General features: G+C 28.2%; 1 protein-coding gene across 3 annotated transcripts in view; it reads left to right on the top strand.

Moving 5' to 3' along the window:
• Positions 1 to 24,117, top strand: part of LOC136976470 (lachesin-like) — a 190,947-nt gene extending 166,830 nt beyond the window's left edge. For 2 of the 3 annotated variants that reach the window (XM_067271758.1, XM_067271757.1), the window contains exons 3-10: positions 7,427 to 7,634; positions 10,368 to 10,538; positions 13,473 to 13,598; positions 16,052 to 16,339; positions 16,572 to 16,640; positions 19,396 to 19,494; positions 20,165 to 20,251; positions 23,248 to 24,117. In XM_067271758.1, the coding sequence (XP_067127859.1) occupies positions 7,442 to 7,634; positions 10,368 to 10,538; positions 13,473 to 13,598; positions 16,052 to 16,339; positions 16,572 to 16,640; positions 19,396 to 19,494; positions 20,165 to 20,251; positions 23,248 to 23,336 (1,122 nt within the window). In that variant the 5' untranslated portion in view covers positions 7,427 to 7,441 and the 3' untranslated portion in view covers positions 23,337 to 24,117. Of the gene's footprint in view, positions 1 to 5,585; positions 5,733 to 7,426; positions 7,635 to 10,367; positions 10,539 to 13,472; positions 13,599 to 16,051; positions 16,340 to 16,571; positions 16,641 to 19,395; positions 19,495 to 20,164; positions 20,252 to 23,247 lie in introns of those variants that run through there. The other variant, XM_067271759.1, reaches the window with a different exon arrangement.
• The last annotated feature ends 2,967 nt before the right edge of the window (positions 24,118 to 27,084 follow it).

Raw genomic sequence — 27,084 nt, 5'->3', positions numbered from 1 at the left:
ATCGATTGTGTCTCGGAAATTATATTATTTATCGGTAAAATTAAGCGGGAATTTTGCAGACAATCGATTTATCGTGTACTAGAATGCTACTATAGTAGCACAGCTATTGTCTGCCTGCATCATCGAGAAATTATCGATTGAACTACAGGTGAGAGATACAGCTACAGGTATAATTATGTAATAGTAAAATATAAGAATATTAATAAATTTTGAATCATTTACGCTGTAAAGCATAATGATCATCATTAATATTACAGAGCAATTTGCGAATTAGATCAACATTCTACGGTAAAGACTACTTTAGTAACAACTATGCGAATAGAATTAATAATTTCGCTTCGTTAAATTGAAAATTTAGAAACTATTATCGAATGAAAATGCTACTTAATTAACCACAACATACTATTTTAACATTAACCTATTGTGCGCTTGTTATTATAGTAACATCAAGAGACCGGATGAAATTTACTACTCTGTCAGAATAGCTACTCTATCGGAAGGAATTCGATGCTAATTTAATAATCACAGGCACCGGATATAATTTGATACTACAGTATTTTAATAACCATCGTGGTATCGGATATAATGGTATCGGATGGAATTTGCTAATGCATTATCAAATGTTACTGTAGCAGATGAGATTTACTACAATAATAATAATATTTACATCATCTGTATGATATTATTATGTATTTTAAAAAAATCCAAAAAATACAGCCCAATTTCCGATTTTATTCAAAAATTCAAGCCTTTTTTTATGCAAAATTAGATCTATTACATCACAGTTGTAAACGTTTTAACACAAAATTACTCGTATTACGTCAGAACTTACGTTATTTTTAAATCAAAAAGCGAAATTATTAATTAAATTTTCTATATTTTATTCAAAAATCATGTCTTTTGCACGATAACTTTTTCTGTATTCAGAATATATTCAATTACTTTATTCAAAAATAGCAAATTTCTCATCCATTATTGAGTATTTTCGCCAAACCCACATTTTTCACAACATATCTGCTTATATTTATACATAAAAAATCGTCTATCTTGAACAGAAAAGATTTAAACTTGGACTAATCTAGAAACTAGATGGATTTTTCTTACATTTTTCAGAAAAAAAATTGTTTTTTCTCTAAAAAGAAAACTATTAGATATTAAGCAAGTGTAGTAAGAGTTTCCAAAAACTCGTAGCCTGTAGTATATAGCCAGAAATTGTATCTTTTAAAGGATATGTGAAAACTTTTACAATTCGCCATATCCTGGATAATATCACGCTAAAAACTTTCGTTTTGCAAGAGAAACAAGGAAAAAATTTTTGTGAAGAAAAAAGAGAAGTATTCCAAGAAAACTTGTATAAAAGTAAAGAGTAGATGACAAAAGATGTTTTATTGTATCTAGAAACATTCTTCGAATGTTGATAGTTATGTGGGTAGCATATCGCTGGTGCTATCCCTGGAGGCAGCCATGTCGGTTGGCCATTACGTCACCTAATCCACATGTTTAGATAGCCCCAAGTGATTCGCATTCTTCTACTTTTTTTTTTCTTCCTGTATTTCGTTACGTCTGATGTAACGTAACTAAACTTTACCATCCGAATTTTCTTCACTTCTATCCCACCAAAAATTGCAAGATATTTATTTTTTTTTTATTAAAAAAAATACAAAACTCAAAAATCTTATGTAAACAGGAAAATAAATATAATGAAATAGTAAAATAAAACTTTTCCCCCCTTGTAAACAAGATATTTTAAGTTTAGAAAATTGAAAATTTTTATCTGTATTCCAGTAAAATTTCCTATAATAAGATGTGATTTGTTTAAAAATGTTCGTGTAATTTCGTCTCCATGATTGTCTTTTTTTGTTGTTGTTGGTTAAAATACAGTTTTTTTTATTTTTATTTTTAAAATATTCTAAGAAATTGATTTATTAAGACATTATAACAAGGCAATTTAGTTTATTTTTATTTTTATTTGATTTTTCTCCTAAAGAGGGATCCATGATTGAAATCATCTCAAATAATTTATCTCTTCTTAAATTCGTTTATAATTATATTAAGTTTAACAATTTCTGTCGTTGCACGTCACTAAAACTTGTACATAAATATTTCATTAGGTTAGGGAACATTTCCATTTTTGTCAACTTCAATCATAAAATTCATTCAGTTAATATTACGTCATGGAAACGAGTTGCAAGGCAACTCCATTAGAGACTTTACGTCATAAAACTGTGCACTTGAAAAATGGATAATGTAAAGTTTTGAATTCGAAATTTAACTCTAAGAAATCCTTGCTTATAACTCAAGTTTAATTACGTTTTTCGTATGAATTATTTAATATTTTATCGATTTTTTAAAATAAATATTAAAATAATTGAATTTTTTATAGACTAAGTGTAACAAAGAAAAAAAATGTTCTCAGTTAAGATAAGCCGAGATGCATCTTTATAACGAATTTATACATAGAAATTATTAGGTAATATAGATCTATAAGCTTGTAATATATTGGCCCACAGGTATACTTGTGTTATATACATAAAGTGAGAGATAACGCAGTGAAATAAGATGTCCAATATTTAAGTTATAGCAAAATATTTTTAGTTGATGTGGCCAACAATTTTATTGCATGCGGGAAGAAAAGCATTTTCAGGATTGCAAGTTTCTTAGTAGAGTTTGAAAAAATATTTTATTCTTAATGCGAAGTCTGCAAGACGTAAACATACTTTACATGTTTCTAACACGTAATAATGCAATATAAGTTTATTAAGCTTACAAATTAGTGTTCCGTATGGGGGATGAAATGTGTTTCTGGGGGTGGAAATTAGTTTCACGCGCGAAAAAGTATTGGAAATCACACCAGTCATGAATGGTGTTTAATTTTAAATATTGTAGATAAATAATAAGTATGAAGTAAAATTTTATTAGGGGTGATTAGAAAAACACAGCAATTTTAAAAGACCTATAGGGGTAGGATTATCAGACGAAAAATTAGAAATGGATGACAAGGAGGACGTTACAGATGTGTTTGAATTGGCTTGAAGTTTAAAGAATAATAATTTAAATAAGTTTATATTACAAAAAGTTACAGTAGTTATTGTATTTTTTTAGAATTACTTAATTCTTTGGTGTTTTTTTAATATATAGAGAGGAAATTTTTAAGGTTAAAATGTAGGACACGTCCTCCTTTTGAATAACTTACGGTAATTGTATTTAGTAGACGATTTCTAAGGAAAAGTTGATAAAGACTAATTTAAATTAATAGGAATTTAAGTATTTTACAATTTTTTGAACTTTTCGTGTTTAATTTGATTTTAATATCAAGACAAAACAAATTTCTAATTCAGATTATTAACACGAATAAATTTATAAATTGCAAATCCAATCGACGCATTTTTATCGTGATTTTAAATTAATCATTAGATGATAATTTTTACATACAAACCCTTTTGTAAAATAATTAAACACGTTGCGTCACGATTTAATTATTTAATTAAAAAAAAGGAATCCATCTTAATGTACTACATAAATCAAACGAAAACAGAATATTACGTCGGAGATCGGCTTTAAATCTTCATAATTCAATTAAAACATTCCGTCATGCTTGAAATTTATTATATTTTCGAAAATAAAATTTAAAGCGTATAACGTATAGGCATTAATCTATATATTCTTTCATCAACAATTTTTATATTATAAAAGATGTATTAAGTAACTTTGTTTTCTTTTTAAAAATAAGTAAACGAAATTTAAAAATTGTTTCGGAAAAATCTTAAAATTTTGATATGTTAAAATTGAAAAATTAATTAATTTAGTTGCTGTTGTGTAGTTAACTAATTTAATTACTGTTTTGCTGCTGTATGGTAGACTGATCAGGCTGCTGTGTTGTTTTTCTGTTCCCCTTCCAACCCTCTCTATCAGTTTCTCTCTTTTATTTTTTATCATCATCATCATTAGGTCTGGAAAAACTAGGCAGTTGTCTAGAGTCGGATCTGACAGTCTCTAGATCTGCTCGTAAGTTTATATACAAATAAATAAAATTTAAAATGTATAATGAACATTGTGACACACAGTAACACTCAAGCCTCCTCCAAGAGTCCACTGATAGATGTAACAAATAAAATTAATGACTATGTTTTTTGGGCTCGGATCTCACATTTTGCCTAGGGACTGAAATATCCTTAATCCGACTAATTAATACGAACAATTCTGGTTTAGGCTAGGAACGGTTTCGTTCTAGCACGAAGTGTTCTTGACCTCCATCTATGCTCAGCATTAACTGAGTGGACAACACCACTGATCATTGCTTAGTCGTGGGTTCGTACCTAACGACAGGTGAATTTTTCTGCGTTTTCTTCACGTGTCTAACGCCTAAATATGGGCCAGTTTTCCATAGAAAGTCCACACCCCTTTGACACATCGCCCATGGCTTAACCCTGTAATTCAATCTAGTCTAATCACTGTTCTACTTTTGTGATGAATTATGTCTCTTTTTTGATAAAAATTTATATTCAAAGAGAATACTTTTTAAAACTTTTATACGTTTTCCTTTATTCCTACTTATACAATACTTTAGTTCATCTCAATTCAAGTTCCTTTATTAGTTACAAATTAGTTTTTTTGTAGTTATAAACGCATTTATCTTTCTAAATTTAAAATGATATCATAGATAAGACAATTTAATAAAAACACATCGTTACGTAAATCATCTTAAAGAAAACTTTATCCGGTTACGTCATCACGGTTTTCTCTCAATTCGCAGAACAAACGAAATTAATTTAATGCAACCATCATAATTTAATCACTGCACATTAGATACAATTACATCATAACTACGTTTTATCACCTTCCACCGAATTTGAAACAAAATGATTAACTCGTAATTAAATTCTTAACTCCTTCCTAAAAACAATAACCATATAAAGAAAGAAGGGAGGAGGGAAGAGGAAAAAGAAAAAAAAAAGAAAAGGAAGAGGAAATTGTGTCATTGCATTACCTCTTACATAAAATCAACATTTAATTTCTTCGGAAGTAAAAAAAAATAGAATAAAAATCGGAAATTATTCGAGCGAAAAGTCAAAAATACGTTTACGTTTCCATCCGCATGAATAATCATATTAAATCATGATGATACACGACGAAATTGGAAAAAAATTTATTGTAATATCTACTTCCTCTCAACGCATTATTTTCCCAAAAGGATTTATGCTAATGCCCACTACAGGTGACAGAATAATTCTATTGATATATAACTCCACAACGGGCAATAATTCTGCTGGCAGCAGCAAAGGAATGAGTGGTATACAGACAAAAATGTAAATTAACAATAAATAACAAAAGTAAAAAATAAAAAAAACAAAACCGACTGATATTTAAATAACTAGAATGTATTTAGATTAGAAAGATCAAATTAAATAAATTCTTGCAGAGTAAATCCTGTATGTTAATCCTGATGGAGTAATATATCTTCAGGATTTGTAGAAGGTATTAAAATTGATAGCGGTAGTTATTAATGGATACGTAATATGTAGCAAATTCCTCTTGCATGATGTCCTTATACAGGAATGTTTGCTTTCGCATGACGGAACGAATTGGCATTCCTCTAAAGGTTCTTTATTGTTCGTGTATAGTTTATAACTGCTACAATGTCATATAATTGCAAAAAAGGGGGGGGGAAACATTTTTTCGGCAGCTGTGTTGTTATTAAAATTTGATTTAAACTGCTTTGTTAAGGTTCTGACGTACTTTAACTCATTTATTTATTTAATTAATTCCTATTCGGGAATATGAACTAGCGGCCTACTGATTGGAAAAATAAAAATTTCGAAGCATAACGACAAAAAATTGAATTTTTGAATTAAATTTACCCCTTTTTTACATGGTCGTGTTATTTATAAACATGTACTCGCGATCTACTCGTTGAGAAACCTTGCACAGTGCCGACGACTATAACCTTATATTACTGATGCGCTATTATTAAAATTCAACTTAAATTCTACTATTTCGCATTAAATTAAATTTCTGTAACGTTAATCAGTAGCACCCGCGATCTACCTCTTGAGAAACTGGCGTAATATCGAGGATTACTTTCGAATTCTTGCATCGCAATCTTTAACGATATTGTATTAATTGATATTCTAATTATGACGTAACATTGTTAACATTAAAGTTGCCAACCTATTCTAGATTTAGCCTTCTGTTTGGATAGATAACAAACAATACATTTAAGATCATTTATAACGTTACTACAACAATGACTAATTGTTATATTAAAATTGTCGAATTTTCATCAAAATTCAATTAAACTTTCCTTATGTTGATATTAAAATTATTATCTTAACCTTTGTTATTTAGCAATTTAAACGCAATTTGAAAATTTTCTATTATAATTATATCAGATCGTGTTTTATTAACATAACCGAATAAACTTCAATTTTCGTTAAAATTCCCCATTACGTTGGGTTGAAAATTGAGCAACTTACGTCATCATTACACTCCAAAACTTAATTTCGTCTTGGAATTACTCAGATTATATTTCATTGAAATTTATCTAGAATTAGAATTTGCATATATTTTACTTAAATTATCATCTACAGAATAAACTCCATAAAGGGATTATTAATCAAGATTTTAATAAGTTTGGAGCATGGGTGTCTGCAGAAGATTTTTCGGGGGACGAAGCTTGGAGACAAATAATTACAGCAGTAAATTTTTATTTAATTATTTAATTTTTTGGCAGTGGCGTGTTATAACTTCATGGGACCTAGACGTATTTGAATTAGGGGGCCCCATGTACTGTACAGTGTTGATATGAGACATTTTTCGGAGGGATTTTTTGGAGAAAATATTTTCTTGTAAAAGATTGGTTTGGAGCCCCCAGGCAATTATCCCTTTTACCCGTAGGTTTGTTTGTTTTATTAAGTTATGGTAACGCAACACTTGGGCGATCTGCCTAGGGGAATGCCTCCCGAGAAGTCTTTTTAAGGGTAACTGGCCCCTATTCAGGCGTTACAGACGTGGAGAAGACCCGGAAAACTCCACGTCCTGGCGAGGTGCAAACCCACGACCGAACTTCCAGTGTTTAGGGAACGGAATCGCTTGGCCACTAGTGGGCCTTTACCCGTAGGATAACGTGCCGCTGAGTTTTTGGGTTTTTTCCCCCAAAAGTAGGTTACAGAATACAGTATTGTATCAATGCAAAAAGACAGACAAAGCATCTCTTAGTCGAGGGTGTAAAGTTACGTATCTCAACCACTTTTACGACTGATTTCGGAGGGGGACAACTGCCCCATTTCTCCCTCTCTGCGAACACCCATAGTTGGGAGGAGGATGAAATATTTCACTTATCTTTCATGACTTTTGCTTAAATAATTTGATAAATAAATAAATATATTTTTTAAATTCCTTTTTTATTGTTTTTTATTTTACTTTTTAGGTGGCATGGATCAAAATGGATACGCAAACTTTACTCACCATCCATAACCGCGTGATCACTAGAGATACCAGGATACGCGTAACGAACAGTAATCACAGGCAGTGGTATCTTCACATTCGCGATCTGCAAGTATCTGATCAGGGATTTTACATGTGTCAGATTAATACAGAGCCCATGGTTAGCCAGCACGGTTACTTGGATGTTACGGGTAAGTAAATTTAAATAATATAACAGTATTAATGACGAAATTCTTGTCGTAACTTTACGATATACTTAATATACATATATAAATGAATAGTCGTAAAACGGTATTATTTTTACCGTTTTATCCCTATTAAAGGGAGATCTATATAAAATGGATTCTGCTAAAACAAATCATACGCACCATGAACTCTACAAGAGTAACCTGAATTCCAATTGGTCAAACCATCTCGATGCAGGGGGGTATTGTTAAAATCTTTCCAATGGTGCGTAACGTCAAGAAAATCCTACTATTTTTCCCTCTCTTTTTTTTCTTTTTTGTTCTCTTCTCTATCTTTCGGTCATAAACTATAGAAGCCTAAATCACAAATCATTCCCATCGTATGATAATTTAGTCGCACTTTTAAACTTGACACTTTTACGGTCATTCCACTAAACCCTATTTTATGGTTATTGTACGTTTAATATTGGGAGAAATAGTTCTCAGTCAGTTTTAAGAAACTATTTTAAGAATAATTCTAGAATTTTTTGAAAGATGAATCATATCCTATACTACTCTTTACATCTTCAAATTTAATTTTAAATTTCTTTTTCCCTTTTTTAATTGATGAAATTATAGAAAAACGAGTGCTAACAGAAATATGTTTTTAAACAATTTTTTTTTCGGAATTTTCGAGTGAATTTAATTGAAAAAGGAAAGTTGAAAAATATAAAATTTTCTATATTTTTCGAATTGAAAAGATGGAAGATGAAGACAGAAAAGTTGTTCTGTTTCTTTTCTGAGCCAAGATTAAGAACAAGAATAAAATAAAAGCAAACGAGATCAATTTTTATACTTTAAGTTTCCGGATTAGAAACAAGAAGGAGGAAAAAAAAAAGAGAGAGAAACTGTATGACCATTTCTCTGATCTTCTAAGATAAATATCAGATAAATAATTGATGATAAATTAATATCAAAGTCGAAGGTATTTTTAAAAAATTCTTTAAATATTTGCCAGAAAGGAATTTTAAAATTAAAATTGTTCGCTTTTACAAATTCCTTTATAAACTTAGCGAAAAGGCAAAGAGGTCTTTCCTGTACAATTCGGTTGCAAAAATAAACAAAGTTAACTTTTGTTTATAAGGATAAAAGCAAATGGAGAAATGAGAGTAAAATGGACATCAGCAACTAGTTTAAGAGAGAAAGTTATGGTTACTCCAGCACCTACCAAACAAAGCAATGTCGCTCCTAACTGATAGTAAAATCTTATTATCCAATGTTGTAGGACCGATTCGGATTATTGCCCTGTCATTTCTTAGTCATGAACGTCCGAATCCTTCTCTTACATAAGTTGAACAAGCAAATCGTAAAGCTTACACCACTCCGGGGTATTATAAGCAGTGGAACGGAACTGCCCTGCAGCAAATTGACTACAATATAACTGTAATCAATAAGGATCATATTTTTCCTTCGAACTATTATAAGACTTCTGACTTTTATAGCAATTCTCGGCCGTTTTATTCTCTTGTCTTACGATTGTAACCCCTCAGGCAGGTACAATGTTATTATGACTGCTGCTTCTGTCTTAATGTCACATTTCCTTACCTTACATGTTTATTATACATTTAACGATTATTAGCTACTTTATTATTAACAAACTAAAGTTTGAGTTTTTGCATCGTAAAAAAATAACTCCAATTGCAAAATAATATCAAGTTATTGCTTGGAAATTTGTAATTCCAATCATGCAATACGAAAAAAACAAAATCTTCGCTTTGAAAAAAGATGCTGCTGAAACAATTTATTTATGATTTTGAACTGTATTATATAAAAAATTTTTAATTTAGAATTTTTATTCTTTTTTTTTCTTTTCTAAAATTCTCGTTTTCTGCTTTGAATTATTTAGATAGATGGAATAAGACAACATGAGCGAAGTACCTGTTAAGGGGGGGTGAGGCACTCCCTGAGAGGACTTTCTATGGGAAAATGGCCCCTATTTAGATGTTAGGCACGTGAAGAAAACGCGGAAAACTCTACGTGACCAGACGTAGGTGAGGTGCGAACCCGCGATCAACTACCAGTGTTTAGTGGCCATGGTGTGCTTGAATTATTTGGATCACCTCGAGATTATATTAAAGAAACGTCATGACATAAGCAACAATTTCCTTTATTTATTTTATTTTTTCTTAACTTTTATGATTAAATTTATTTTCAAAATTCATTAAATTTAATTCCTAAATTTGACCTGTTATTTGTCAAGCAACACGCGCCTTGTATTTTAATATAACAATATTCTTTAACAACATTCGATTAAATTCTTGGTTAAATTCAAAGATTTGTATCACGTTTTAAATATAAATTTATCATATAAATTACAGAAAAAGCTATATAAAATAATAATTTTTATCAATTTCGAAGCACAGTGAAAGGTACTGGAAAAGATGATTCGCGATATCCGGGGATCGCGACCTACTTGTTGAAAAATATCGTTTCTAAATGCAAAGTATTTTGTTTTCAACGTCAAATTCGAGTTATTCTAGAAAAATATTTTAACATAATGAAAAAGTACTAAATTCTCAAATGTATAATTTTTTTTTTATTTTTAAATTTGAAAAAATTAGGAATTTTAATATCGTTATTAAAAAACAGCGTCATGTGTTTAAATGAAATATTTATATTAAGGAGTAAGGGTATAATGAGAATTTTTGACATAGCTTGTGGCGACATCTGTCGTTGAGGAAAACAATTATTTTTTTATAGTTCCTCCTTCTATTCTGGAAGAAAAAACAAGTTCCGATACAATGATTGATGAGAGGTCAAAGGTCAGCCTGAGATGCACAGCTTCTGGTTATCCAACACCAACAATAACATGGAGAAGAGAAGACGGAAAGGATATTAATTTGAGTCCTTACGGTGGGAAAAAACACGCAGGTAAATTAAATATTAAGCAACTGTTTTTTTTAAATATATTTTTTAAAAATGTTTTTCTAAATTATTCATAAACATTAAATGTTTTTGAAACGGAGCTCATTAGAATTTTTAATAATAATAATAATAAAGAAATAACCTTCATTGATTAAAATTATTAAAATACTTTTACATTATGATACTTAAATTTTTATATTTCTTAAAATTAATTTATGAATTTTTCTTATAAAAAATAATAATAATGGACTTATTTAAAATATTTATAATTTTTTTATCATTATTATAAAATATATTTTAATTAATTAATCAAAAATTTGTAACAAATAAATTTTTTAATTTTTAATTATTTTTTTCTTTTTTTTTTCTTCTGCACTTTTGCATCTCTTTTAAATAATTGATTTTTCTCTTCACAAATATTTCAATTTAAATTGAATCTATAAATCTACAAAAGGTATTTTTGTAATTACAAATATTGATTTTTAATCATTTATAATGTTTTGTTGGAGATTCTTACCATTTAAATATATAGAAAAATAAAAAAATGATATTAAACAATGTTATTCTTTTATTATTTTTATTGTTATTTTCCCCTTTTTTCTTTAACGGAAAGTTTTTGCAAATAATCTATAAAGCTAGACGAATGCATTCATTCCTTAATAAATAAATCTAAGAAATATTTTTTTTTTTTTTTTCTGTTTCGCTCGGATGAAGTTGGTATTCAGAATTCTCCTTTGTTTTCTGATAGTAGAATTTTATTGATTATCATAGATAATTTTTATTATTTATAATAACCGATGTAAAGATGATAACATCAGTTTTAGATGCTTTAAGATTATGAGAAATGTTAAATTGATAAAGATTTTGCTACGCAAGCATCACTTTTTCTTTGTTTCGTTACGAAATTTTTGGCAAAGATAGCTTTAAATAATCATTAATTTTACATTTACAATTAAATTTTCTTATCTTTTAACAAGAGATTCGAGTTTTAATTCGTTTTAAATTAATATAATTTAAATTAAATGAACGAAACACCTTAGTTCTCCTCCATCATCTCTCATCCTCCTCCTCCTCCTCCTCCTCCTTCTCTCTCTTCTCTCCCACCATTAATGTATTTTATATAGCATTAAAAACCTTAATTTACTCTTTATTTAATTGTAGATTATATAGAAAAAGCTATAAAGGAAATTAAAGTAGATATATTTGATGTGTTTGTCTCACCAAAACTACTAAATATTAAGAGTAAGAAAGGTGAAAGACAACACTCGAACAAATTTATACAATGTTTTCTCGAACAATTTAATAAATATAGGTTCATATGTGGCGTGTAAGAATCTGTACATGACATTTTGTTGACTTAGTTGAGTTGAAAAAACATACAGAAAAGACGCAGAGAAAATGGCAATCGCTGAAAGTGTTTACTCACATAAGTCAACCTGCGCCCATGTACATGTAAAAGTTAGCAAACATAGAAAAGTGTATTCATGTGAAGCTATCGCTAAAGCAAACAGTTTAACGCGATTGCTATATTATAAAATGTCGTTAATTATATTTTAATTGTTAGTGAATGTAATAAACTTCGAAATTTGACGTTTACCCTTTTGCATGACGTGGTGAAAATATCGAGTTTACTACTGTAATTATAATATCGATATGATAGATATTGCTGTAGGAAAGATTAATTTCTTTACACATGAATTACTGTAATTTATATATTAACAGTCTTCTACGTAACTTTAATATAACAGATTTACTGAACGGAGCTATTATGAATTGAGTAAATTCAATTTTACATAGCTCTATTAATATAATTGTAATAGTAATATTTATTAATGTGATGTCACGATCATTATTACTGATTTGAAATTAATATATTAAAATTATTACATATGTTACGGATCTTAATGAGTAACAAAAATTAGGTTAAGTTTCTGATATAGAACAGCGATTTAAATTGTTTTAATTAACGTTTTAATGTAATAATAATGAGTAATAAATTGCAGATTTTTTAAATCTTTTCGGTTGAAAATAGAAAGAATTTTTAAAAATTTACTTAAGAAAATGCATTTTAAACATTTTATTATAGTAGAAATATGTTATTTCATATTATTAATGTATTTACTGACACGATATAAACATTGAATAGACAAATATTATAATAGAAAGGTTTGAAAATTGAAGAAAATTAAAGCTTACAAGAGCGAAAGATATAAATGTAAAGTTAAAAATATATTCAAAAAATATATTTATGAGCATACCGTAGATAAATTCGCATGTAGACTATTACAGTAATATCAAAGGCAACAAACCCATTTGAGTCGAAAACTAAGCAAACATTATTACACATCTAAGGCAGAGAGTAGGAGCATCGTTCACTTCATCATTAACATCGCCTCTATTTAAAATCGATATCCAAACAATTCCAGGAAACGGATGTACCTCGACTCTTTAATATTTCACACGGGTTGCACATCTATACCTAGCAATCATTAGTAAGACGACTGATTCTTTTGCTTTACAGATGATAGAAAGCACACACATACACTCACGTCTGTAATATTTGTAATGTTTTCTGACCTCTTGTATTTATGTGGGAAGTATTCGATGGGAAGATGCCCGCTGGTATTTGGCAGATGAATACGTTGTACGGAGGGAGAATACGCATCTGCACCAAACAGCCAAGATAAATAGCCCTTTCTTTTCGTCTATGCTATGTTTACCTCATAATATTACCAACGAACCTTTAAATCGAGTGAAATAATAGAGCATTCCTTTTTCGTGCGAACTCTCCCCATCTGTTACACATTTACAACAAAACAATATTAAAGTGCAGCGCCTTTTACAGTTTTAAAATAATTGTTTAGTTTTTGTAATTCAATACTTTCCTTTCTTCGTGATATATATCTATATCATCTTTTTTTATTATTCTTTTATTTTTAGCTAAGGTGGAAGGAGAATACCTTAACATAACTCAAGTCACTAGAGACGATATGGGAGCGTATCTGTGTATTGCTTCCAATGGCATACCTCCTTCGGTTAGTAAGAGGATAATGTTGCAAGTGAATTGTAAGTACTTTATTCGTTTTAACTTATATCTTTACTTTTCTTGATAATGCTTGTTTCTAACCTCTAAAGAAGAATTCATGCGCAATCTTCGTAACAAGCTGCACATTTGGAGAGTGGTTAAACAGGAATAAACGTTGTCATTATAGACAAACTCAGTACTTCAATCAATAATCACTTCAATGTACGAGAGTTTCTGCTTCGATAAAACGATAAAATAACCAATCTATTTACTATTTTACAATTCAATTCTTAGAAATAACTAATGATAAATTGGAAGCTAAACTTGAATTTTTTCTTTCTCCTCTTCTTCCTGTGCTTTCTTTATTAATAACTTTTATAACTAACTTAAACTGGATGCATATTATTTTATAGACAATATAAAATGTCATCTACACTTTAAGTTAGCTTCTAAATCATTTCAAACAACTTTAAATAAATAATTTAAATTTATGACCCATCATAATTCTATTTATAGAGCTATTAGATAACAAATAAGTAGCAAGATCTTTTTATTTTATAGAATTTAACGATCGCAACCTCTTTTAAAGTATCTCAATTAAAGTATAGTGTCTATTTTTTTAAAATTCTTTTGTAAAATTTATGCTTTAAGCGAATAATATATTTTTTTATGTGTAGCTTATTAATTATTTATTAAACCTGCTAATGATAAATTTCTTAATATAGACCTAATTATTATTTATAAAAAAAAACAATTAATTTCTCATATTCTTGAGGACATAAATTTAAGTTAAATAATATAAATGCAAAGAAGATGATAACTTGATAAACAAAATATATGTTGTTATAATAGAAACAAATGATTATTTATGCAATTAACTTTGATTTGATTGCAATTTAATAATTTATAATGCAAATAATTGATCCTAAACAGTTATATGCACAAACAAATCTAAACTTCATATTATAATTCAACTCTGTTCCCTACGTTCCCTGGACTGTTAACAAGATTTTAATTACGTGAAATATATTTATATCCCATATAAATCAAAATTTTTACTATAATTATAGATAAAGGTAGGTATAAGTTGTAAATAAATATATATATATACCGTATATAAGCAGTAGAAAAGGTGTTTAGAGCAGTATCTGAGGGAATAAAGCTGAGAAAGCGAAACCAAGATGGTTGCATCTCCGGAAATCCTTCTCAGAATCCTTAAAAAACACTTAAAAAGTTATTTTTTCCTTCTTTAGCCGAAATTTATAGTATTACAACTTTATGCTTCGCACTGCTTTATTCTAGAAAATATCGAATAGAGATTGAAGTCCAAACAGATTTAGAAAGAAAGATGCAATGTCCTTTACAATATTTTGACATTGAAAGTTGTCACGTCAAGATATCCTACGTGGTCTACAGAGGATGAGAAATGTCACGAGAGAAAGTGCAGGAGTTTCAGATGGCTTTATAGTTATGCCTTCGAAATAAAGAATTGTATTAAGCGAATAGCATTCAAGTGAAAAATAAATCGACTTTATTTTACTACTTATATACTCAAAATTAACTTAATTAAAAAGTATGTGACGTATTTAATGAGGAATTTCGGCAAATTTAGCGAATGCAACAATGAGAAAATGTAGTTTTTACGTAAAAACAAAGTTAAAAAATTTCATTTTTTTATTATTTTATCTGACAAAATACTTTTAGGTATTTTTCAGAAGAAGAAGGAAAAAAAAATGATTTTATTTAATAGAAAGAACTCTTTAAGGAATGCAAACGTCACAAGTTTAGAAATAATAAAATAGAAAAGTCTATGAAATCAATAAAATATCAAAAATAAAATTAACATATAAATGGATCGACATTTTTGAAGAAGTAGCTTGAGGCATTTTTAGTTCTAAAAGAGCCTGAAGCATTTTTCAAAGAATGTACGAGTAACTCTGTATTGATTCTTCTATAACATGAAAACTGAAAATAATACATAAAAGTACATCGAAGAAAAGATTTTTCCGTTTAGTTTAATATTATTCTTTTAGTTTTACCAAATATATTAGTGGAAATTTTAACTTAAGATCAACAAATATATCATTTTTATGGTGGAATTATATTTATATAAACCCTAATATATAATTATTTATAATATTTTTCTATACATATCGAAATAATCTTCAAAAAATGTATGGTAAATAGAAGCTGTGTGGAAGGGAAGATTGAAAATTTGATTTACTTGCATCCTATAAGAGAAAGAAATACAAGTTTTGTGAATGTAGTCAGATTAAATCTTCAAATATATATATAGATAGATATATATTCGATACGTTATACTCGTAAATATGTTTGAAGATGTTTATACAATTTCTCTAATGAAACTAATCCTAATTAAAATTTTTGCTTATTTCTCAGTAATTTAACTGCACGCTATGCCGCGATAGATTTTACGTGAAATTATATGTAATTGGTCGATTATATTTATAAATAAATGGTTTTTTCCCCCTAGTTCGTCCAAAGATCCGAGTACCGAATCAGTTAGTAGGTGCCGCTGCAGGTACAGATGTGCTGCTAGAGTGTAAATTAGAAGCATCGCCTCGTCCGCTGACATCTTGGATTCGAAATGACGGTATGATTGTCTTGAATAACAAAAAGTATCAGTTGACTGAAGAAGACGATTCCTATCGTATTTTAATGAAACTAAGGATAAACAACCTACACGAAAGAGACTTCGGCTCATACAAATGCGTTGCGAAAAATACATTAGGAGAAAAAGAAGGTTTTATCAGATTATACGGTAAGAAAGTTTAGAAAAAAACGGCTCACAAACGAATAAGTATTAAATGATATGCAAATTTTTCCTTATGTTTTCTAAATGTAAATATTTTACAAATACTTTCTCTTTCATTATTTCCTAATTCAAACGCCAAGAAAAAAAAAAGAAATATATATACATTTTGAGCTTATTTGCATAAGTTTTTAGTAATTAGTAAAGTTTTCTTATCTTAAATTTTTATTTTTAATTGTAGAAATACCACCACCTACAAGTTTGCCACAGCCCACAGCTGCACTTGAAGTGTATCTACCGAGGATGAGAGGTGATTAAAATATATAATTCGCTCTTCGTTTATGTGAAAATATTAAAATTAGTTAATTAAAATCGTAAATTACGATTTAATATTCATAATTTATACTCTTTTACAGTATAAACAGTTCTTTTTTATTATTATAATGGTCGATATGTATCGAAGATACTGTTATACGGTTGCTTTAGGGTATGCTTTGAAGAGAAATGTGCGCTTAAAATGTTTATGTATAATTTTCAATATTTTAGAAAGTTTAGAATAAAGCTTGGGAATATATTTTACAAATTTTTAAAACGTTTTCTTTTAATAAAAATATTTATTTTCGTATTGAACCGTTAAAGTATAAATTATTAAACGGACTTTCTATCTATAAAAATTGCATCGACTGGAAGAAGTATATCGAAAAATTCGGTATAAAAAAATAAATAAGGTGACTCGAAGGAGAAAAATATTAAAAAAAAGAAGGTTTGATCTCTTGATTTTTGAGTAGATTTTCAACTTTACAAGATTTCGAAGTAAACATAATTCTGCGCTTGTTTTGTAAAAACTCTTCACTCTTTTAAGTTTAAACAGTAATAAAATATACTATAAATATTAGATTTTATTTATTTTTTTAATTAAAATTTTTATTTTATGAACTTATATCCACGAGGAATAATATATACTTATATATATATATATATATTTTCCTGAATTTATATTCGCGCATTAATATGGAACTAGGTTTAAAATTTAAATGCTCTTTTTAACGTTAATAATTTATATATCCTTTTAAATTTATAACTATTGAAGATTTTAAAGGTCAAACTAAGTTAGATTTTCAATTTACAATGAATTTATTATTATTATTAATCAATATTTCATGTCACATCTCTTGTACTTAGCGAAGCGGAGATCGCTTCAATGTTCCAGCGCAAATATGTTAAAAAAAAGAAATGTTTATTCTGCATTAAGTTATAAATTTTTGAGTGTTTTTTTTTAAAATAAAGTATATAATTTAAAAATATTTAAAATTAACAATTATTAAGTATTCGTTTTAATGAATTTTATAAAATTCCCCAAAGTAATTTTAATAATATTTATCATATCGAGCTACAATAATTTCTAAGATTAGCAATTTAATTAGTAAAATATCACGAAAACAATAATTATAGTTACGTTAGAAGGAAATTCTCTCTCAAATAATTACTTAGAAAATTTAACACAAGAAATTTCATTATGCAAATTAGTCAGAAAATATCCTAACGTAAACGTAATTAATTCTTGTAAACAACAAAGAATGATAATTTACTTTAGGCTCGATAATGTTTTTAAGTAAATCCGCAAATTAAAATAATTAAGACATGATAGCAACATAATGAAAAATTGAATGATTTATGAAATTTCTTTTTATTAAGAATCAATGATTTTTCAGGTAGGTGATACAATTTTATTGTTAAAAATTATCAATTTTAATCGAGTGGTTTTAAGAGAAAAAAGAAGGAAAAAAATATTAACGATTTTAATAAGCTGTTTTTAATTCTATACAAAGTTTCTTCCCGTAAAAAGTAATTAAATGCTAAGTTTACTTTAGTTTAAAAGCTCAATTTAACTAAATTTAATTATTGAGTTCGAATGTAATTTTGAATGTTATCTTATTCACGTATTTTGGGATCAATTTTCTTTTTTGTTGATTGAATTTTAATTCAGAATTTGGTGCATAATGAGTAAATTATGCAACACTACTTGTTTACGATAAGAATTCTTTAGGGGAAATACTGGAAAAAAACTTTTACATTATTCAAATTTCACTACAGAATGTGCAATTATAAACTCTAATTTTGAATTAAATATTATTTCTGTGTTACGCGTAAACCGATCTTCCTCACAGAATCCTTCAGGATGGCCTGGAAGCACCGTTATCCTTATGTGAAATTGGTAAATACAGTACAACCCGTGAAAACCGGAATTATTTTTCTTCGTTTAGGCAGGTTTTCATTTTATTTATGTTCCGTTTTAGATAGGTTTTACTGTATAAATTATTTGTTTATAAATTATCGATCGAGGGTTTCGAATTTTAATTTGAACTCCTGATATGAAGCTCTTCAAGTTGTCTGCACTATTCTCCTCTTGTTGAAGAGCTTCTACTTCTTGGTTTATCCTTTGTTTCTAGTGCTAGAGTTTCTTCTCCAAACCGCAGGAGTGTTTGTATGATGGAGTGTATGATCAGTATATAGTGGTCAATTATATAAAAGGGGATGAGGAGACTTTGTAGCCATCTGTACAGTACATTATTCACTGAGCAAAACTGTGGTTTGATGTATTGAAATTATAAGAAATGATCACATTAGGTGTTAATTTGTGCTGTATAATTTTTGGTAATGTAAAAACCCTTTAAAACTGATTTTTTGGGGTTGTTTATTATTTTAAAATGTGAAAAAATATAAAATTTTCAAGTGTACGATTTCGAACAGATACATACCCATTCAATTCTTGGTATATATTCTTATATAATATATATTTATTGTTATATTTATATACTGAATTGCTGACATAAAAATACAAAACCGTCAGCATAAAGCTATTTTAATAATAAATAAACAATTTCTATTATTAAAATATGAGATAAGTACAAGAATAGATGTAATATTTACAAAGGTGTGTGTAGAAGTAGAACGATTTATGTTACTTTCAGTTAAAAAGTAAATAAATAAATAAATTTAATTTTTACAAATTAAATTTACTTTTTTATAAAATAAAGTCATTTATAATTTATTTTATTACGTAGAATTACAAAATAACAGAAATGAATCCTATTCACCAAGGAAGAGTTATGGTCAACCTGCGAGCAATTCTTTAATGGATGAATCACATAATTTAAGCACAGGTTTGTTCTAATTTTATTTATTTATTTTTTAACATAACAAAATTATATTTAATAAACTTTAAAATTGCTCTTTGTAATGACGATAATAATAATAATAACGGTCAAATTCCGATTTCTAAACTCAGTTCTAGTATTGATTTTAGTAATTTATTCCTATTATACTCTAATCTATCCACAAAGCTATTGTTGGTGATATAACCTAAGAGAATATTCACAATGAGGAGTTTAATTTGCATAATATAGAAAATGTCAGGTCATGACAAATGTATATAATTATCAGGTTTACATGACAATTAATCTATTATAAACACCTCATAAGTTTTAAGATTAAATTTTAAAAGAATCTCTTAAGTAACGATATGGATTATCTTTATAAAATTAAATGCAAGTAGAATAAATAATCTTTATATAAAATATAGATATATTTTCTCAACTTTTATATGTATATTTTAAAGTTTTGTCTGGAAGGTAAGTTTAAAAAAGAAGTAAATACATATATATATGGGGGGAACCTTTGATATGTCAGTTTGTTATCCTGAAAGAAAACTAAGCACCTTCAGGATATTTTTTTTTATTGTGTTAGTGGAAAAAATAAAAATAAATTCTCAAGTTTAACAACTGATTTATTGTAAAGTATAAGAAAATAAATTTTATTTGGTTATCTTAACAGATAAGAACACTAAAGCTAAAGGTGAAGATAGATCGAATAATCGTCAGCAGCATTCGTATATAAACCCAACGCCAAAAGCAGAATCAGGTAGTTTTTCTATTTGAGTTATTGTAAATAATGTCAATCTGAATGCTATTCAGTGCAAAAGTTTAAGTAAATATTTAAAAAAGAGAATTTCATATAAGAAAAGGGATTGTTAAGGGGGTGACTTATAGCACGCTTTTGAATATACAACTCTCACTAAGATGCATAATTAAAAGTATGTGCGTAAGCAGAATTTTTAAATTTTACTAAAAAAAATATAGCAAATTTTATCAGTTTTAATGTTACATTTATCACAATTTATTTAATATTTATTTTGAGTATGGTTACGTTTATGGTGTTCTTTCGTGTTTTATTATATAAGGGAACTTGGCCTAAAATGACACACCCTAAAGAAAATGTTTAAAAAAAGAACTATTTTCTTAGATAAGATGCTTAATGATTTATCAATATGTGATATTTCACTGAATAATACAAATAATACTAATAATAAGAACTAAAAAATTAAAACTATTTTTAAGTAACGGATGGTTCCAAAAATAACGATATTGTTTCATTTTACTCTAGTTACTAGGATAAACCTGAATTTTTTTTTTCGTTTTTGCATAAATCGCATATAAAATTCTCTTGGTGAAACCTGCACGTTCTTTATGTGCCTATAGAGCAGTGGTCTCCAAATTGGAGTACTCAAACTGATACTTGTGGGTACGCCAAGTTCCTCTTCAAAATATTGTGTGTCCAGAGGCGGATCTGTTTTTTTCGGGGCCTAGGGCTTATTGAAGTTTAATGTGGTCCCATTTTTTGCTAAATTAAGAATCTTTAAATTGGGATTTAAAATTCACATCATCAAAATCAGAGTTGAAATATATTTATGAAATGGTGTTGAATGACAAACTTTATATCTTATTAAAAAAAAATAAGAAGAAGAAACAGAACATTAAAAATTTATGATAATAATTCAATATTTGTGGGTCCTTGACACTTGGGGGCCCAGGGCTTAAGCCCTATTAGCCCATATGTAGATCCGTCCCTGGATGTGTGTCCTGTCCGCAGTGTCTAATTTGGTTATCCTCCCGAAAAAGTAGGCTCACGATCACTTGCGATCATACACGGAAAAAATTCAAATCGCGGGTAGCGGGAGATTTAGCAGGAATTATGTATTTATAGTGGAAATTTAACAAATTTTATTATATTATAGGGTTACAACTTATAATTATTTTTGTCTTAGAGATTCGCGATTAAAAAAGTTCGGAGATCATTGCTATAGAGAACATTTCTTACACTCAAGCCATGTTTATACAGCTTTAGAATGACTGTTAAGGTCATCACAGTAGAGGCAAGTAGCACCATTCTCATCAATATTTTGAAAGTTGAATCTCTAAAAAATCTTGAATTTCTGAAGACCTATGATATTGCAGTGCTCTGTCACTCTCTTCTTCCTTCGTCTTTAATATGTTGATGTATGTGCTTAAAGTTGATGTTAAAACTTGAAATCTTTCATGTTTTCTTTACTTGCTGCTAGATCTAGAAGCAAATGCAATTGGGGAAATATCCTGAGGTCTCACATGAGATGTTTCCCTTACAACTGTAGCTGAATTTGCTGAGGCTTTCTCCACGAGAGATGGAGTTTCATCTATTATACGCAAGCTTGGGTTCTCATTTGAATTTTCTGGCCTAACTGTGGTGCCTGCAGGGTTCAATAGTTAGGAAAGCCATCTGGATTAAGAGGACGTATTCCTGTTGATGAGAACCCACTGAGAACATTCAGTCAAAGCACCAAGCAGCTGATACGTTATATTATTAGGGTAAAATGAGATAACCTATAGAGATAGAGGGTTAGTTTGTTCATATTAATAAGGCAGATTATTTATATTTGAAAGCATTACGTTTCAGTTATTTATGAATTAAGTCTACGATGACAAAAATGCATAACGTATATAAACAATACTATATTGCAGAGAATAATTATCTTGATTTTCTTTTTTCTTCAAAGTTTCTGAACAGCACAGAGTGATAAATTCAAATATAATTTGTACCGTTTTTAAAATGTAACCAGTGTAACGTTTTTACACCAGTTTGTCTGACCTTTCATGCCAGATTCCCTTGTATATGTAGGCTATATATTCATCATATTCATTAGCGAAACTCATGTAAATGATATTGACATGTAAATAAAGAAAATTTATTAAATGTTTCCATTGCATATACTATTGCATGAATCAATTTTACTTGATTTTAATTTGTATATGCAACTTATTGTATATGAGGAATTAATGTCGCGTGAGATGAATTCATTAAAGTGTACTAAGTCAAGTAGTAACTTTGCATGCAAACAAAGCATACAGAATCTGTTATGAATCTTGATATTGCTGGATTTATAATTTTATATTTGATAATTGCTTACTTTATAAAATTATAAAAAGTATTTTACTTTTAATATAGAATTTAGAAATGATTTGGATAATATATATAAATATATAAAATAAATAAATATTTACTTTATATGATTGGTGCACGACAGCATTAAATTATAATTTGGATGCTGTATTCGAAGACCATTGATGAGATTTTAAGTAAATATGTATCAAGTTCTACTTTCACAAATTGAATAATTCGTAAGAAAATATTGTTTTACCAAGTGGAAAACAATAGTTTTTGTCATAAAAACACCATTATTTTTTATAACAAAAGTTGCATTTGAAGTAGATTTGTTATAAAAAAAAATGAATAAATCTACTTCATTCCTAGTAATCTGTTATATTTCAACTAAGCTAGACTTGAATTAAGACAAGAAAAGTATTTATTCCGTTTTATTTTGATATAAAATCTATATTAAAATGAAGTTTCTTAAAGGAATATTAATAATTATTACATTGAAATCTTAAGTTCTGGTGTGAATCCTGTTTTCACTTTAAACAAATAATGCTGTAAGTTTTTAAGGTAGAAATAATTTTCCTTTCTTATACTTATATATATATTCTATTTTAAAAATATAAAACATTTTAATAATAATAAAACCCGATTTATTTATTTATTTTCAGCTTTAAGTGGATGTCTGTCAAGTAAAGTTAACCTATTTTCATCTCTATCACTTGTGACACTATCTGTGTTGTGGAAAAATCTTCAATAATTATGACGAATCTGACGTCACCAACGTCGTCATTGTATACATAACAATGTTGAACTAGTCAATGGCGAGTGGTGCTTAACAGTGCAGGTAAAGTGCCAATAGAAGTAAAGCAGTCCGTCTTTTGCCAGCAGCGTTTGAACATTTTTAATAATAATAAATAATAATAAAAGAAAAAAAACACCTGCAAGAAAAAGTGCAGTGCCAACTTTATAAAAGCTCAAAACTGAACTCCTGTCCGAGAACTGAGAGAATGCTGCCAAAATATTAAAAAAAAATTTTAAAAATAAAAAAATAGTATAAAAAGTGAAGGAATGTTCTATCACAGATAGGACCAAAGTCGACTCTTCCATCCATTCGTAATTTATTTGTAGAGAAAGGAGTTAAAAGCACAAATTCGAAGGAGGACAATAATAATAATAATAAAAACACTCTAACCTGCATCTTTTAAAAATTCTAATTTTAACAATTTAAGAAAAAAAAAACAAATTATATTGCACATGATAGTAAATATTTAAAATAAAAAAAACGGCTTGTAAAATATATCTTATGTATTCTTTCATTAATTACTACTGTTATCATCATTATTATTATTATTTTTTTAATTTGATTTTTTCCACATTGTATCTGTTAATTGTTATCAAAACGCGCATTTGTGAAGTTCTGCATTTTATGTCAAATTATTCTATTCAAAGATGGCAGCATGCGTGAAGAATTATGGAAAAATATTTCGTCTAAGTTGGAATTCAGGCAATTGTGGCAATAAATTATTTGATCTCTCGTAGTCTTGTGCTATTTATTAACTTCTTACATCAAATATTAAAAGTTTAATTCCATTTTATTCATCTATAAATTCTAGAAAATTGCATGAGATCAGAAATTATTAATATTTTATTACAAATTTTTAATATAAGATGACTTCTATAACCAAGTATACAATAGACTATCTCGATCTAAAATAGAGAAAATGTACAGGGTCGTGGATTTTCAGTCTTAAGACTAGGGAATCCCGGGCCTCTCCATTATTACCCTCAGTTTATACACTTAAAATTAAATAAATTGACTTTCTAGATTTCATAATTAAAATTTTAGTTATACAGGCCTGGGTCTCAGGATTACAGCCCTGGCTTCCCTCCCTCCCGTCTTGTAGGCCCTGAGAACATCTAAATTAGGTAATATATTGGATATCATTAGTTATAACAATAGCATAGTGTAATATGAAGATAGATCGGTTACCTTTATATACATATGATACATTTTAAAGCTTAGACGTGCACATCAATCGCGTATAATGTACGTACAATCTATGAATGTAGATAAGATCAAATCTACCGCACTTAATGATATCTAAGGTATTATGATGCTAAACATATTTGAATAGGAAACGGCTACAATCCATTACATCTAAATTTCTGTTATGGGTTGTGAGACATCTCCAAAACTAATTAATTAACTGTAGTCGCAATGTTTTTCAATTCAGAGAGATCCGTATAAAATTAATATATATGGTAAGTGATACACTGTAAAATGTACAAAAATATAGAAAAAATACAGGAGAAATATATGGATTTATAGCTAATTGATATCGAATTTCAATAGTAATTGGAGTAGTTCAACACGCTTAGATTAATTATTAATCTAATTAATACGTGTTGTCTGTGCAATTGGTAGTCATTAAAAATAATAGAACAATAATCAGGGCCGGATTAACCATTACACAAATTACGGACTATTAAGGGCCGAATTTTTTCTTTATCTTTAAAGTAATTCGTTTTCTATCATTCTATAAAAATAATAAACGTGTTTCCCAAATACTTAAAAAGTAAGCGTTTATTATGCAAGTCTTGAATGAGTAAGGCCCACAAGTCTCTCGATCTGACTCATAATACATAAAGAAATAATGAAAAGAGTCTCATAGTATTCGAATCCTGAAGTACAGTACAGAAAAATAAAGTAGAACTCAATTTAACAACCTTGTGAAACACACACACTTAAAATTCTACGATGATACCAAGTTCGAATTCTTTATCAACCTGTTGCAAAAATAAGGTAAGAAATGCCAGTTTGAACGTCTGAAAATTTGGAAAATTCCAACAGAAATCTCTAACCATTTTACATAACACAAACTACATTAATTATAATATTAATGCGTCTCGATATTTCACCTTCCTATATACATTATTGGTCAGTATAACCCAGTGCTAAATTTAAATTTAACCATGTATCTTAATTGTATTCAATCTAAATACACTATTCTGGCGTGTACGCAGTTTGTTGTCACATCAAGTAAACATCGTATTGATTTATAATAATCTCATTCATAGATGGAGACACTATTTTAAAACAAACTCTTTCTTGTTCTAAACAAATTATATAGGCTAAAATATCAATAAGTAAATCAAGAAAAACTTGAAAAAAACATAAACCTTACGAAAAAGTTTTAAAAACAAAAATATTAAATATTTTATAGTTTTCAATATTTAAAAAATTTACATATGGAATTATATTAAAAACACTGTTGAATTTAAAATCCGAAATTTCAAATTGAAAACTTCTACAATTTAATAAAGTCTGTCTGTACATTAAAATAAATCAAGTAGTTTTGCTACTTAGAGATTGTATCCTGTTCCCTTATCTCCAATTCTTTTCATTTTCTCGATCGATACATTATTCTAATACCGTGCACGTTCATCTGTTTATTCAATTATTTCTTTGCCCAGGATTCATCAATACATTGACCTCTCTAGCACCGATAGAAAGAAATTTGTCGTAAACCTTCTTCTAAAGATATTCGATGAGTTTCTCAAATTACTACGACTTCTAATTTTTACAATAATTCTATACATGTATATAAAAAAAAATTTAAAATAACTTATAACCAATCGCGTTTAGAGTTATCGATGACGTATAACTTTTTTAAAAAAAACGACTTTACTTTTAAACCAATAACTTGCTTAGTTTTCATATTTTTAAATCGGTTCTCCAATAGTTGCTCGTAAGTCGTTTGACGTCATAAATTTTAAACAGGATTCGAACTAATCAGATCAAAATCGAATGACGTCATAATTTAAATAACGATAACATCAAATTTAAAACGATCACGTTCCTTACCGTATTTAAAATTCAAAAAATGGTTTCGTAACAGGCACGATATCATAAATTTTAAAATATGTACGTATGATATTTTACTATTCAAAGTGCACATGACGTCATGGATTTAAGACAAGATAACATCGGATTTAACCGATCTATGAGGTGACATCAACTATTTAAAATACATAAAGTGGCTTCGGAATGTCATAAATTTTAAAATCTCTCATTTTTTTTTATTTCAAGCAATCTATATAAAGACTTAGGCCTATATACATATTCCGTATAGATTACGTTTAAAATTCAATATATGACGTCATTAAATTTAAATAAACCAAGTGACTTTTAAATTAATCTCGTTAACAAAACATTCGTAACGTAATAAAATTTTATAATACTGATTTTTCTAATTGGTAGATTTTATGACATATGAATTCAGAATATAGCCTATAACGAAATTTAAATTTAACTATATCGCGAGTATTTTGACTAATATTATTAATATAAATTCGTACCTTATTTTTTTTTATTTTTTTTAATATTAATCAATAAAATTCAAATATATTTTTTGTTTCCTTCAAAGCGTCACGAACACGTGATCATGCAATGACCTGATTGGTTGATTCTGAAATACAGTATATACAAATTTTAAATATTTAAA

This window comes from Centruroides vittatus, unplaced genomic scaffold, assembly GCF_030686945.1.
Source record: "Centruroides vittatus isolate TY-2023 unplaced genomic scaffold, ASM3068694v2 contig_400, whole genome shotgun sequence".
Lineage (NCBI taxonomy): Eukaryota > Metazoa > Arthropoda > Arachnida > Scorpiones > Buthidae > Centruroides > Centruroides vittatus.
The sequence above is the reverse complement of the archived record's forward strand: the minus strand, read 5'-3'. Positions and strand labels throughout refer to the sequence as shown.